This window comes from Globicephala melas, chromosome 1 (assembly GCF_963455315.2).
Source record: "Globicephala melas chromosome 1, mGloMel1.2, whole genome shotgun sequence".
In the NCBI taxonomy this organism is placed as follows: Eukaryota; Metazoa; Chordata; class Mammalia; order Artiodactyla; family Delphinidae; genus Globicephala; species Globicephala melas.
Genome location: NC_083314.1, coordinates 50389459 through 50403505, shown reverse-complemented (window position 1 = coordinate 50403505; position 14047 = coordinate 50389459). Strand labels below are relative to the sequence as shown.

Below are 14047 nucleotides of genomic sequence, written 5' to 3'. Positions count from 1 at the left end.
CGGCATGTGGGATCTTCCCCCCCGCCGAACCCGTGTCCCCTGCATTGACAGGTGGATTCTTAACCACTGCGCCACCAGGGGAGTCCCTAATTTATAGACTAAATTTTTTTTTTTTTTTAACATCTTTATTGGGGTATAATTGCTTTACAATGGTGTGTTAGTTTCTGCTTTATAACAAAGTGAATCAGTCATACATAAACATATGTTCCCATATGTCTTCCCTGTTGCGTCTCCCTCCCTCCCACCCTCCCCACTAAATTTTAAATATAGTTTTATATTTGTACTTTATTGGGGGCAAAATGAAAAATCTAAGGAAAAGTGAATAAAGGCCCTTCTTTACATTTGTCTGTAATAATTAGAGCAATTTAAGCAATTTGTCTAAGTTAATAACACTGCAGATGTTACTTATAGAGTTATAGTGCTTAAACAAAAATGTAACTGTGTTCATTGAAATAATTGCATTATTGATGCATTCTGTGCAATATTATGAGACAATTCAATGAGCACACTAGGTTGAAAAGGAAGGAAGTGGCATTTAGTATGTTTCTAGAGCCAAACCATTTACACTACTCATTTCATTTAATTCTTATAACAGTCCTGTGAGATATATATTAGAGTCTTTATTTTATAGATAAGAAAAATTAATTTCAAGTTAAATAATATCCCCCAAGATTATATAGCCAGTCAATGGCTAGGATTTACATTTGGTTCTGTCTGGCTTTGAAATTCCTGTTCTTTCCAATGTACTGCACTGCCTGCCAAATCCTATGAGGAAACTGGGCTCATGTTGCAAAGGAAAAAATCTTGTTCCTAATGCTTTTTTTATTGTGGAAAAATTCACCACCAAAGGGACTGTGTAATAGTGTCACTGATATTTTGAAAAAGGAATATCTTTTCAATTTTTGGATCTATTTCCTACATATGACTCTAGTATTGCAATATTAATAATGGCCTGGTGTATGCTAATAAGTATTTGTTACATGAATAAATGAATAAGTGGTTTAATTCCATGCATTTTATCTAGGACACTGCAGACGTTGCACTGTTGCAGAAGTTGACGGAGAAATGGAGAAACTTAGTGAATAAATTTAAACAGGAAGTGGAAGAAAATGAAGAGTCTACAAGAGAAAAATTGCAAAGTGTTAAGGATGGCCTTGTCAAATGGCAGCAGTTCTTCAGAAATAATACGTGGGTCTCCAAGAATCTTGTTTTTCTGATTATATGACGTCATGTTTGATAACTCAGTCCAATTCTTCCTCTCTTTTTATCTTGTTTCTCTTTTACCTTGTAATTACTCTAACATTGATTTTGGTGAGGTAACCAGCTGCCCTTACACGGGCACAATCCTGCTAGGAGCTTGAATGGTCTTGCAGTTTCTGGTGCAAATCATCTCTGATCATCTTGATCCCTGTACCCAACTGCTGCTGCTTCCACTTAAGTCCAACTCTTTCTTTTCTTCTCTTTACTCTCTTTTTAAAATCAAGTCAACTTATGTCATTACTCTTGGCAGACTTGAATATCTGGATCCATCTGCAAATTCTGTAGCATAGTGTATGTGCCGAGAAGTGGAATCAATGACTGGCAGTTATAAGGAGGGTGATTCTGATTGGATATCATATCTTGTAACAATTAGAGAAATTTGATAATGGAAGAAGCTGCCTTCCTTTGTTAATTAACAAAGTAGTTTATTGGAGGCTGGATGACTACATCACAGCCAAGGTTAGTGGGAATCCGTACTTTGAATGCAGGCTGGACTCAGTGATTTCTAAAGTTTTTTTTTTTTTTTAACTTTAAGATGCTTCGTCTGTTGAGGAAACACATTTAGGTACCATTTCCATTTCGAATTGAGAAGAGCGGTTTCAGTTTTTCATATCCTCTAAGACAGCTGTCTGCAACCTTTTTGGCACCAGGGACCAGTTTCGTGGAAGACAGTTTTTCCACGGACTGGTTGGGAGGGATGATTTCGGGATGATTCAAGAGCATTACATTTATTGTGCACTTTATTTCTATTATTATTACATCCGCTCCAGCTGAGATCATCAGGCATTAGATCCTGGAGGCTGGGATTTAAACCCAACCTGCCTGGATCTAAACCTGCTCTAAGAGGTTTCCCAGTGAGTAGATTTGGAAGTTGTGGAAGCTGAAGCTGGTACATATCCAAGCTGGTTGCTGCTGCCATTGTCCGCTTCTACTGTGTGTTGACTGAGCTGAGCTGGGAGAGGAGCACAGGTGGCAGTGGTTCCCTTCTCCCTTTCTCCTCAGGAACTTCTTTATCAAGAGCTTTCTCCTTGTGAGGCTTCAAAAGATATTAAAGGAAACTCTTAACAGAAGTTGGGGCTCCTGACCTAAATGTTGAGTTTTAATTGTTCTTTAGGCTTCCTTTCTATTTATATATTGTTTTGGCTGCTGTGTTCAGCAGGAATCATTCTTATGATGACCTAATTTTGGGTGCTGAGGACCCAGAGACCACTCTTTTAATACTGTCATGGCCTCTGACTCTGTAAGTTGCTTACTCAGGTCTGATTAGTGTCTGAATTTATATTTATATTTGTAAATTTAAAAATAAATGCCTATGAGGGAGAGGCTGAACCTGAAAGGCATTTGGGAAAATCATCAGGGAGAAACATTATTAATTGTTGTAAATGTGTGGGTTCATGATTTTCTTTGTTTATATATTGTTATGAGACCATGCTCTTGCTCTTTTTCCTTCTTTCAGTGGAAAAGACATTCTATCCCCTAGTAAAGAAAATAGATTTGAATCAGTTGTTCAAGACTTCAAGCAGTGGCAAAAGGTAAGACTTTCTAGTAAACAGCTTGGTAATCAAAATGCTGTTTGTAAACTTGTCACTCTTCACCTACAACTGAGTCACATCTCATCCTTTAAAAATGCCGTACTAGGTTTTACGAAAGATAAGGAAAGCATCAAGACTACAGGGGCTTTTAAAAATACTCTTAAAGATTCTATTTTCTGTTCTATTTTAGATTTTCGAGTCAAAGTTAGGCTGCCAGAAAAAAATTGGGAAAAGACACTTGGGTGGCAGTTAGGGTAGTTCTGATTCTCTCATCTAATTGTCGGACATAAGTAACATCTGTGCCTCTCATGTACCTGGCTTTTTTCTTTCTTTTTTTTAAATAAATTTATTTATTTATTTATTTATTTTTGGCTGCTTTGGGTCTTCGTTGCTGCATGCAGGCTTTCTCTAGTTGTGGCGAGCGGGGGTTACTCTTCATTGTGGTGCATGGGCTTCTCATTGCGGTGGCTTCACTTGTTGTGGAGCACGGGCTCTAGGCACAAGGGCTTAAGTAGTAGTGGCCCGTGGGCTCTAGAGCACAGGCTCAGGAGTTGTGGCACATGGGCTTAGTTGCTCCGTGGCATGTGGGATCTTCCCGGACCAGGGATCGAACCCGTGACCCATGCATTGGCAGGCAGATTCCCAGCCATCAGGGAAGTCCCTACCTGGCTTTTTTCTTTAGGACAAATTGGACTTTTAAAATTAATAACATCTTTTAAAAAAATTGTGGTAAAATATACATAACATAAAATTTATCATTTTAATCATTTTTAAGAGTACAGTTCAGTGGCATTAAGTACATTCACATTGTTGTGCAACCATCACCACCATTCATGTCCAGAACTTTTTTATCTTCCTGAACTGAAACTCTACCCATTAAACAAACAATAACTCCCCATTTCCTCCTCCTCCCAGCCCCTGGCAACCACGATTCTACTTTCTGTCTTTATAAGTTTGACTACTCCAGGCAACCTCATATGAATGAAATCATATAGAATTAGTCCTTTTGTGACTGACTTATTCCCTTCAGCATAATATCCATAAGGTTCATCCATGTTGCAGCATATATCGGAATTTCCTTCCTTCTTAAGGTAGAATCATATCCCATTGTATGTATATATCACACTTTGTTTATTAATAACATCTTTTTAAAAGGGTTCAAACTTTGAAAATAGGTTTCATTAATCAAATTACTATCATGTTATAGTAGTCTGACAAGGGAAAATATATGATACTGAAATCCTCCAATGTGAACATCAAACTCATGACCTAATGAAATCACATCCAGATCCCAGGAAACCATTTTCTTTTCTTTTGGAATGATTTGAGCAGAATATTCTAAGAATTGAAGATGTTTGTTGTCATATATAAAACATAGCTAGTTTAGTGACTTTTTTTTTTTTTACTGTTTATCTGTTTGACATTGCATAGATAAAATTGAAAAAAATCATGCTTCTTTTTTTAGTAGGAATAATAATTCTCATTCATTAACTTGTCAGGCTGAAGGTGCTTTCCACATGTTGCTTTACATATTCTTCATAGCATCCACATGAGGCAGGTTTTATAGTCCCCATCTCACAGATGTGGAAATTGAAGGTTAGAAATGTTAACTTGCCTTAGTTATCTGTAAATGGTAAATGGCCGAGTCAGAATTTGAGTCCATGTCTCTCCAATTCCAAAATTCTTACCCTTAATTGCTCTGCTACAGTGCTTCCCTATACTGATTACTGATAAGTGTGGGTGATTTGTTTCCATTATCTGAGTCATAAATAATGGCAGGCTTTATATATAGGTTGCCCTTTATTTTTTCCACAAATATTTATTGATATGTCAGATATAGCACTTGGGCTTGGGATTAAAAAGATAAATGAAAACCTATACATTCTATGAACTTTCCCAGTTTAGTGGGGATCATGTAAACAGAAATATTACATCCCTACCAAAGCAAATAGTAATTAAAAATGCTCAGCTCTGTGAGACTTAATTGCCTATCACTAATTTTTTTACCTATATAGGATTTAATATAATTATTTTCATCCCTGGTAAACTATGGGTTATCTTACAGAGTATCAAAATTGATTAAATTTAACTTTGAAAATAAAATATATGTCATATGAAGAAATGGTATGACAAATAATAATAAGATATGTAATTCCAAAATATTTAGGAGTCACCTGAGTAGACTTTGATGAAATCAGTGAATAATGTGCTTATTTCTTCATCCCCCTTTCACTCTTTAGATGTTGACTGAAGAAAAAGACAAATTTTCTGGGGATCTTCTAATGTCAAAATATGATTGTCTCAAGATAATTAAACATTTACAGGAAAGCTGGGCAGATATTGGGCTTGGGATATTTAGTCGCCATAAAAGTATGGAGGGAAAGTTACCACCAGAGCAGAAGCACATGGAGGAAATTGTGAAAAGTACAGGAAGACTCTACAAAGAATTTGAAATAAGAATAAATGGGGATAATGGTAAGGAAAAAAAAACAATGATAATGATAATGAGATGGCTTGACAATAGAAAGCATTTTAATAGTAATTATTATTTTCAATACAATTAATATTAAAAACAAAATAATACATATAGTTTTTAAAATCAAGGAAAATAAAGCATGGAGCATCACTTTATTGAGATATAAGTCATATACAGTACAATTCATCTATTTATACAGTTCGATGATTTTTAGTATATTCACAGACATATGCAACCAGGTGGTAAATGATTTAAAATAAAAGAGGAAGTCAAAATGATGAATGAGAGTGAAATTAACAAATCATTTTGAATACTCCTGAAAGACTGAAGTTTACTGATGAAGGTAGTGAGAATATTTTCATCAAGGACAAGAAAAAGTTTGTTTTTAAATTATTTCTCTTTACATATCTCTGAGATGGGAGCATTTTCATTTCTTACTTTGCAAATGAGTTTAGACAAAAGTATAGAGAGGGTATTTTGCCATGATCTCACAGTGAATCAGTCAAAAATTAGAATCCAAACTTGATAGTTATTCAGACCAAAACTATAAACTTCATGTAAACCTGAACAATGACCGAAAAAATGACTCAAGAACTATATCTGTTCTAGTTTCTGTTATTAACTATCTTATAATCATGAAGAAGCTGTTTTTCATCATTGTCTTCTTAACAGGATAACTCAGTGAATTAATACCTTTAACAGAAACTGCAGTTCATGGTTTCTGGGTTTAATGCATTTCATTCTCAGCTGAGAAGAGAAGACAGAGTAAAAACTGTTATCAACGAAATAGTCCATCAGTCAGAAAAGCACTGATTACATAGTTTTTATTCACTAAATATTTATTTAGGAACTACTCTTTGCAAGATTCTCTGCTAGGCAAGCTGTAGGATAATAAGAAAATGGAAAAAGATATGCCCCTGCCCATGAGTATTTCATAATTTATTATTGATAGTAGACTTACAAATACTTCTAAAAGTTAATGCTTTTCTCACTTTTCCAGGTATCTCTAAAATTCTTCCAAGTTTGGTTAGTTCTCTTGAATTCTGTTCTTTCAAGTTGAAAAGGCTGCTGGAGTTTCCTGAACTGCTTCTTAAAGAATGGGAGGGACTTAATGAAAAAATTAATGAAATGAAATCTCAGTTGGATGCATCGTTAAACGTTATTGGTACTGTTCCGCAGTACATAGATGTGGATTGTGGCTCGTAAGTTCCCATAGCTCTCTGCTGGGTAGAAGGGAATCCCCACGTCTCAACTGCATTTTCTCAGTACTTCGCCTCAGCAATGGGTATTTGGGGTCAGATAAAAAACTCTGACATCCTCTTCCTCCAAGTAAGAAAGCCATCTGACTGGGAGCTGGAGGGTGAGGGAGTCCTGGGTTCTTAACTACAGCAGTCTAGGGTGGAGTTTCTGCCTCCCTGAGCTGAAAAGGGGAAGAGCGAGAGTAGTTTCGGTTCAAATACCATAGACTCTTGCCTTTCCTACTGAATCTTCATAAATTGTCTTGAATATAAGTTTCTTCAGTTGCTGTTTGTCCTTAGAACCATTTCCAGAAGCTTTCAATGGTTTTTGTTTTGTTTTAGTAATTTTCACTAATTTCACTGGAGAGTGGGTCACCTTTTCTCCTCCCACTGTCATGTTGGAAGTTGATCTCTTGAGAGGATTTTAAAACTCATTCTTCTCATTTTGTGGCCTCAGTGGTCTAGAAGTAAATGTAAAGGGAGTGAGTGTAATAAGTCTTTACAGTAGAGGTCTAACACTGAAAGTAAGGTCTGCATTTTCCAGAGTGCATTACACCTAACCCTCGTGAGGTTAGGAAGGCTGTCAGTGAGTAGCCATTCTACAAGATAATTCAGGGGTTTGATTCACCTTTCTCTGAGCTCTCAAACAGTTGTACACACTGAAGTTTACTAGCCCCAGCCAAATAAAACCCTTTCTTTTATCCAATAGTTACTTTCATACTCTTAAGTAAGTCACTTATCTTTATTTTACTTGCTTTTTTCTTCAGGGTACTCCAAGCACATATATTTAACATGATTCAGCAATGGCTTTTGAAGATAGGCAATGAAGTTAACAATGGTAACATGGAACTTCAGCGCCAAGTATGTACTTGTAGGAATTTGTTAGATTATTTTTTGCCTTGGCTGGGAGTTTTCTTCAAGGAAAAACCAAGTCATGCCTATCCAATTGAAGCAGGAGGTTGGGAGGGAAAAATGGGAACTTATATAATATAATTACTGAAATGATTTTCAGTGGATTTTTTTAATGAATTTATTCATTTTATTTATTTATTTTTGGCTGCGTTGGGTCTTTGTTGCTATGCGCAGACTTTCTCTAGTTGTGGCGAGCGGGGGCTACTCTCCCCTGTGTGGGCTTCTCACTGCCGTGGCCTCTCCTGCTGTGGAGCACAGGCTCCAGGCATGCAGGCTTCAGCAGTTGTGGCACGCAGGCTCACTAGTTGTGGCACACGGGCCCAGTCGCTCCGCAGTACGTGGGATCTTCCCGGACCAGGGCTCGAACCTGTGTCTCCTACATTGGCAGGCAGATTCTCAACCACTGCACCACCAGGGAAACCTCAGTGGATTTTTAACTACAGTATGTTCCTGCCTTTGGAATGAAGCTTCACAGATGATCAAAAGTTTTTGAGATCTAATTATTATCTTTACTCTTTACTCGGTATACCAAAAAAATTTTCCCTCAATAGCATTAATCATTTTAAGAATTTATGTTGGTGCCCTTGACTGGCTGAAGGAATGACAGAAACATGTTTCTAAGAAGAAAGACAAGATGCTACAATACTATTGGTCTACAGTTATTTGAACAAATAGGGAATTGTCCTGCAGTTCTGAAGAACTAAACCTGTGGAATTCTTAACTAGCACATCATGAAATAATAATTTCCAAAGGATGTCTTAGTTTTTTACGTTTACTTCCACTTCCTAGTCTTAATTATAATCTAAATTTATACAGGAATCTCTTATTATAAGTAAACTTAATATGCAAATATTTGACCTTACAAAATTGATAAAATGAATTTAATTAATTTTAATATTGCTTAAATTGGGAATTTGAAAGGCAGAAATCAGCATGTTGTATGGGAATACTACTTATGAAGCATTATATCACAGTCTATGAGCACGTTGTGAACATAGAGACATCAAGAGTTGAGGAGCAAATATGTTAAGACTGGAAGTATGGATCCAGGGGATCCCCAGGCTTGGGAGAAATTTCTATGACTTATAACACAACCAAAATTAAGAAGAAAAAGGGTAGGAGAGTGCCTCTCACATAGTGGAACTCAATAAATATTTCTCGAATGAAGTAACAAAGAACATTCCAGCATTGTTGATGTTTTATGGTGTTGCTACATTAACCCCTTCTTCGGTACGTTTACCATTGGATACTCAGCTAACCATTGGGGATTATCTCCGGGGAATCATATTCTCAATTTTTAATATTGTGGAATTCAATTTTTATAATATAGAATTATTTAGAAAGTACCTTTATATACTTCTCATTTTTATATTTTATATACTTCTGTATTTTAACACTACAGCATTATAATATAGTTAAGCTGCCTAGAAAACTTGCAAGATTATACATTCCTTGAGGAACTGTGCGTATCCATATTAACTGGTATAAGTATTTAAAAATGGAAAAGTTTATCTTTTTTTAACCCACCATTCATTTTCCTGTCTGATCCATTTTCTTCCAGATTTTTTGGTTTTGTTTTGTTTTTTTCTTTATACCTTTACTCCATCTAATCTGTGCTGCTTGGCAGTCTAAAACAGTGATCTTCAAATATTTTTTTTATCATGTATCTCTATCAGCAAAAAATCTTTGAACAAGTTATTTCTAAATTACTTATGAGAATTTCTCTGTTAACCTTTTTGGTACATTATAAAATAAAAACAAATAGTCAAAAGAGATGAAATGAATAATATTTAAAATAATTTTTAGTAATGGTTTTAAAAAAACTGATGTGATTGAACAGGCTTCATAATTGTTTTACAATCACAGGTTAATACTTAGTGATAAAGCCATTTGAAGTTCTGCTCCTAAGTTCAGTTTACTTTGTTACTTGTTTTTAAGGACTGTCATTGCTGAAATAATAGCTCACAAAAGAACAATGCAAATTGAAGAAGTTTATTATTGGCTGTATTTATTAAATAATGCTCATTTTTCAATTCCATCAATCAGTTATGTAAAGATTTAAAACAAATTGTTTAGTAAAATTTTCCATCTACCATAATGTCAATCAGTTGTTCTTATAAACATTAGGCAATGTAGCATTTCTTTTTTCTAACAAAAGATCCCCAACCAGTTGATACACTTTATTTGTAAGATTTTAAAAGAATTAGAAACATATTTCCAGATTTTCAAGTATATAAATTTGAGAGTTTTTAAAAGTGAGCTATATATCATTTTCAGCAACAAAATCATACCAAGATGGAAATCCTTCCAACTCTCCATTTTCAAAATGACTGCTCCATAATGTAAATTTCTTTTACTCATTGTTAAACATCAATTGTATTTTGAAGGGAAAAATTAAGTGTGATTTTTTTTTTATATCAGCTAGGAGATGGCTGTGTTGCCACTTGCCATCCCTGAAAAGATTAGTAAATTTGAAACAAGCCGTTTTATAAAAAAACACTTAATCTTAAAGTTTCTCTTAAGAATTTTATATCAGAATCACAGTAAATCTCTGGTTTATAAATTATCATTTTCACTCTCCATCTAATTAAAGAGAATGATTCCATATCTTAGTGAAAGTGTGTTTATTTTGATTCTAATTTTAAATTCACCTATGACCTGTTGCATGACCTTGACTCCACCATTTAATCTCTCTAATATAACTATGAAATGAAGATAACACATATTTGTGTTTATTTCACAGGGGTGGTTTAAGGATTTATTAATATTTTTTGTAAGCGAAAATGAGAGTTATTTCAATGACAGTATCATCCAGGCCATTGGTATATGAAAGAACAGTTTAGAGAATTAATTAATTCTCTAAGAAGAATTAATGTAATTGAGTAGCAGCAGGGGCTTAGTGGGGAAAATATCTTTGGCTTGTGGAAAGAAGGTAGTGGTTTTTTAAACTCTTTCTCAGGAAGAGTTGCCCTTTTCCTGATGTGTTAATTCAGGTGTAAAAATACACTAATCAAGATTACTTTCGGGACTTCCCTGGTGGCACAGTGGTTAAGAATCCACCTGCCAATGCAGCGGACACGAGTTCAATCCCTGGGCCGGGAAGATCCCACATGCCGCAGAGCAGCTAAGCCCATGAGTCACAACTACTGAAACTTGCACGCCTAGAGCCCGTGCTCCTCAACAAGAGAAGCCACCGCAATGAGAAGCCCGTGCAACGTAGCGAAGAGTAGCCCCCACTCGCTGCAACTGGAGAAAGCCCGTGCACAGCAATGAAGACCCAACGCAGCCAAAAATTAATAAATAAAATAAATTTATTTTTATAAAAAGATTGCTTTAGGTCGTTTATGGCCTTTTCTTTTGAGGCAGGAAGTTTGGGTTTTAGTACAAGGATAGACTACCAAGCTTCATTTTTATTCATTAATTTAACAAACATTTATTAAGCACTTTCTCCCTGCTAAGTACTGTGTGTGGTATTGAGGGATAAAATGATGGTCCATGCCTTAAAAAGACTCACAGACTAAATGAGGAGACAGATATGCAAACAATTATAATAGAGATATGTACAAAGTACTATAGCAACATAGGATAAGGAGCAAATTAAGTCCAGTGAAAGTTAAAAATTCTTCTCAAAGTAGATTATATTTAAGCCAAGAAGAACACTTAGAAACTCACCAGAGAAAGGGACTACATAGGGCATTGAAGAGAATGGTTGACGTTTGCATTTCATAAAGTTTTTTACATCTTATTTCTGGGACGCAGCCTCAGCAAAAGCCATTTGCGAAGGTTCCCAAACTTTCTCTCTTCTCAGTGCCTAAGGGTGCCCCAGTATTTTCACACTCCTAAGCCAAAAAAATTACCACACAGTCCAATTTATTATTACATAGGGAGGTTCAAACAGCTTACTAAATATTTATGTCCTAAATATTAGTATAACTTTTGGAAAAATATTATAATACGTGTTAAAATAGGTAAACAAGGAGACCATTGGACATGGCTTTAGTGCTTTTAGTAGCCTGTGTAAACAAACCAAAGCCAGAGTCGATGCACTCGAATCCAAGAAAACGAAACTCAAGGAAAACTAATTCTAAAAGTCAGCTAGATCCTCTCGAATATGAAAAAATGAAACTCAAGAACAACTCTCATAACAGCCAGATAACTAAATTTTCCTAAATAAGGCAAACATTGAAGTTACAGCCAATTAAATAATTGCTTTGCTTTGCTTAGTGTCTCCTCTGTAGAAATCTCTGTCCTAGCTCCTACCTACAGAGTGCCTCTAACCATTTTTGGGGTTTGGCACTGCCTAATTGGAATTGTTGTTTGCCCAAAGATACTTTGTAAAATTTAATGTGTCTCAGTTTAACTTCATTGAAATAAAAAACCCTTTTATTAATTAATTAAACTTTAATTGAGGTATATTGACTTAAAATATTAGTTTCAGGTGTACAACATAGTGATTTGATATTTTTATACATTACAAAATGATCACCATGATAGATTCAGTTACCATTTGTCAAAATACAAAGTATTACAATATTATTGACTATATTCTCTATGCTACACATTATATCCCCGTGACTTATTTATTTCATGACTGGAAGTTTTTACTTCTTAATCTTCCTCATCTATTTCACTCATCTCCCCGCCTCCACTTAAAAAATCCTTTTATTCTCATTTAATCAAAATTACTTACTAATGGAATGTATATACTTTTGCACTGTAAAACCTCTCTAACCTTGAAATCAGATTGGACATTGCCATCCTCACTTCCTGTCCCACCTTGATTTTCACACAGTAATTGTTTTTAATCACACAACCACCAATAAAACCAGCTTTCAAAGATACGGTGTCATCAAAAGTGATATAGTGTATCTAAGGTTGAAACTGAATCATGTCAAATTCATGCTATGTCTGACAGGTGTCACATATCATTATTATCTCCCTCAAGAATTTAAAATCCCATGGCATCCTTGAGAGCTCACTGTGAAGCCCTGGGATGCCTTGGTGCACACTGGTGGGAACTGTGGCCTTAACTGGTTAATATGCTTCACCAAGCTAAAGAAGAGGGTAGTTTAATGTAGTATAGTGAGCAAAAGAAAGTAAGGTTACAGTAGTTGAGTAGTGATGATTTGATTTCATTAAGAATAATAGTGTTGTTGAAAATTGGACACAGGTATGATCAGTTCTGTTTTTATATGGTTTTTACTGTTCGATTTATTTTAAATGGGTCATTTGTATTATAATCATTTTTTTAAACAGATGGATGAATTGCATATACCCATGGTTCAATGGATGGTAAATTTTCTGATTTTAATGGTACCTGACTTTCCTGATCCAGATACTGTCATAAAGTTGGAGGAGGAAAGTGCTGAAAAACGTGACCTAGGAATTGCCAAGTTGGAGCTAGATGCGATTGCCCTGGCAAAAATGTTGTCCCGATATTCCATCTATTTGAGCAGGTGAAACTATCTGGTTTTTTTATTACTTTCCTTTTGAAGATTAAATGTGACATAAAACGGAGGAGAAACTAAAGCAACATTGTAAATCAACTATAATAAAAATTAAGGAAAAAAAAAGCAGAGGAAAGAAGGTCAGTTAAGTAGCAGCAATAAAAGATTGTTTTAAAACCTTGAAAGAAATGCTAGTTCGGTTTTTAAACTAGCTTCAACACTGCCATGTTGGAATATGAGATTTTGGTGTTTTCTTAATGGCTTTAGAATTCCTTTGAAAACAATGTTAGCATAGGCAGGATGGGAAGTGTATATGTATGTGGGAGTGAGAATTAGTAAACAAAACAAAACAAATCACTTACTTGCATAAATAAGTTGCATCTTGCGTTTTTGCACCTACGGTGGGGGAGTAGGTATAACTTGCATGTGTAATTCCATGCAAAGTTAAAGGTATACTTTTACATATTTCACTAAACACCAACCAAAACATCTCTTAAAAAAACAAAAACTGAAAAAAGTCTTATATCTGAAAAGCTAGAAGATTCCTGTCAAATAAAGAAGATGTCTATAAAAATTGTAATTCATTAACTAGGAAGCATACTGTCACTATGATTACTTCAAATTTGGGAAGTAGCTTTTACAATCTAGCCAGTTTCCCCTTCATTTCCATTCAGTGTTACCAGTGGTCAAGAGTGACGGGAAGGGAGGGGAGGAAGAGGACAAGAGTGAGAAACCGAACAAGAAACAAATTATTCTCTGGTCAGTCAGTAGCTTAATTATTATGGTAAACTTCCACTGTATCTGGACTTAGGAGAGGAACCAACAATAAAATGTATGTGTGCTCTTTTTTTTTTTTCCAGTTGTTGCAAAGAGATGGTAACAGCTATGGCTCTGAGTAACGCAGATCACTTAGGAAAAAATCCTACTAAGGAACTTAATGAACTGGATAAGATGAAGGTAATAACTCTGTATTCCCCTTACTTTTGTTTTGTTTGTTTTAAGTAGACTTTTTAGGTTTAATTGATTTACAACAAACTGCGCGTACACCTGTAAAATAATCACTATGATTAAAAAAAGTACATATCCAACAAACTCAAAGTTTCCTTGTACCCCTTTTTAATCTCTCCTTGCAGCCTCGTCCTGTCCCGAGGCAACATCTGATCCACTTTCTAACACCAAAGA

General features: G+C 35.3%; 1 protein-coding gene across 3 annotated transcripts in view; it reads left to right on the top strand.

Moving 5' to 3' along the window:
- The window catches only part of AXDND1 (axonemal dynein light chain domain containing 1), a 66078-nt gene that overhangs the window by 30795 nt on the left and 21236 nt on the right, over positions 1–14047 (top strand). For 2 of the 3 annotated variants that reach the window (XM_060295785.2, XM_030875334.3), the window contains 7 exons: positions 1025–1188; positions 2717–2792; positions 5033–5267; positions 6269–6470; positions 7274–7367; positions 12675–12874; positions 13726–13822. In XM_060295785.2, coding sequence (XP_060151768.1) covers positions 1025–1188; positions 2717–2792; positions 5033–5267; positions 6269–6470; positions 7274–7367; positions 12675–12874; positions 13726–13822 — 1068 coding nt within the window. The remainder of the gene's footprint in view (positions 1–1024; positions 1189–2716; positions 2793–5032; positions 5268–6268; positions 6471–7273; positions 7368–12674; positions 12875–13725; positions 13823–14047) is intronic. The other variant, XM_070043875.1, reaches the window with a different exon arrangement.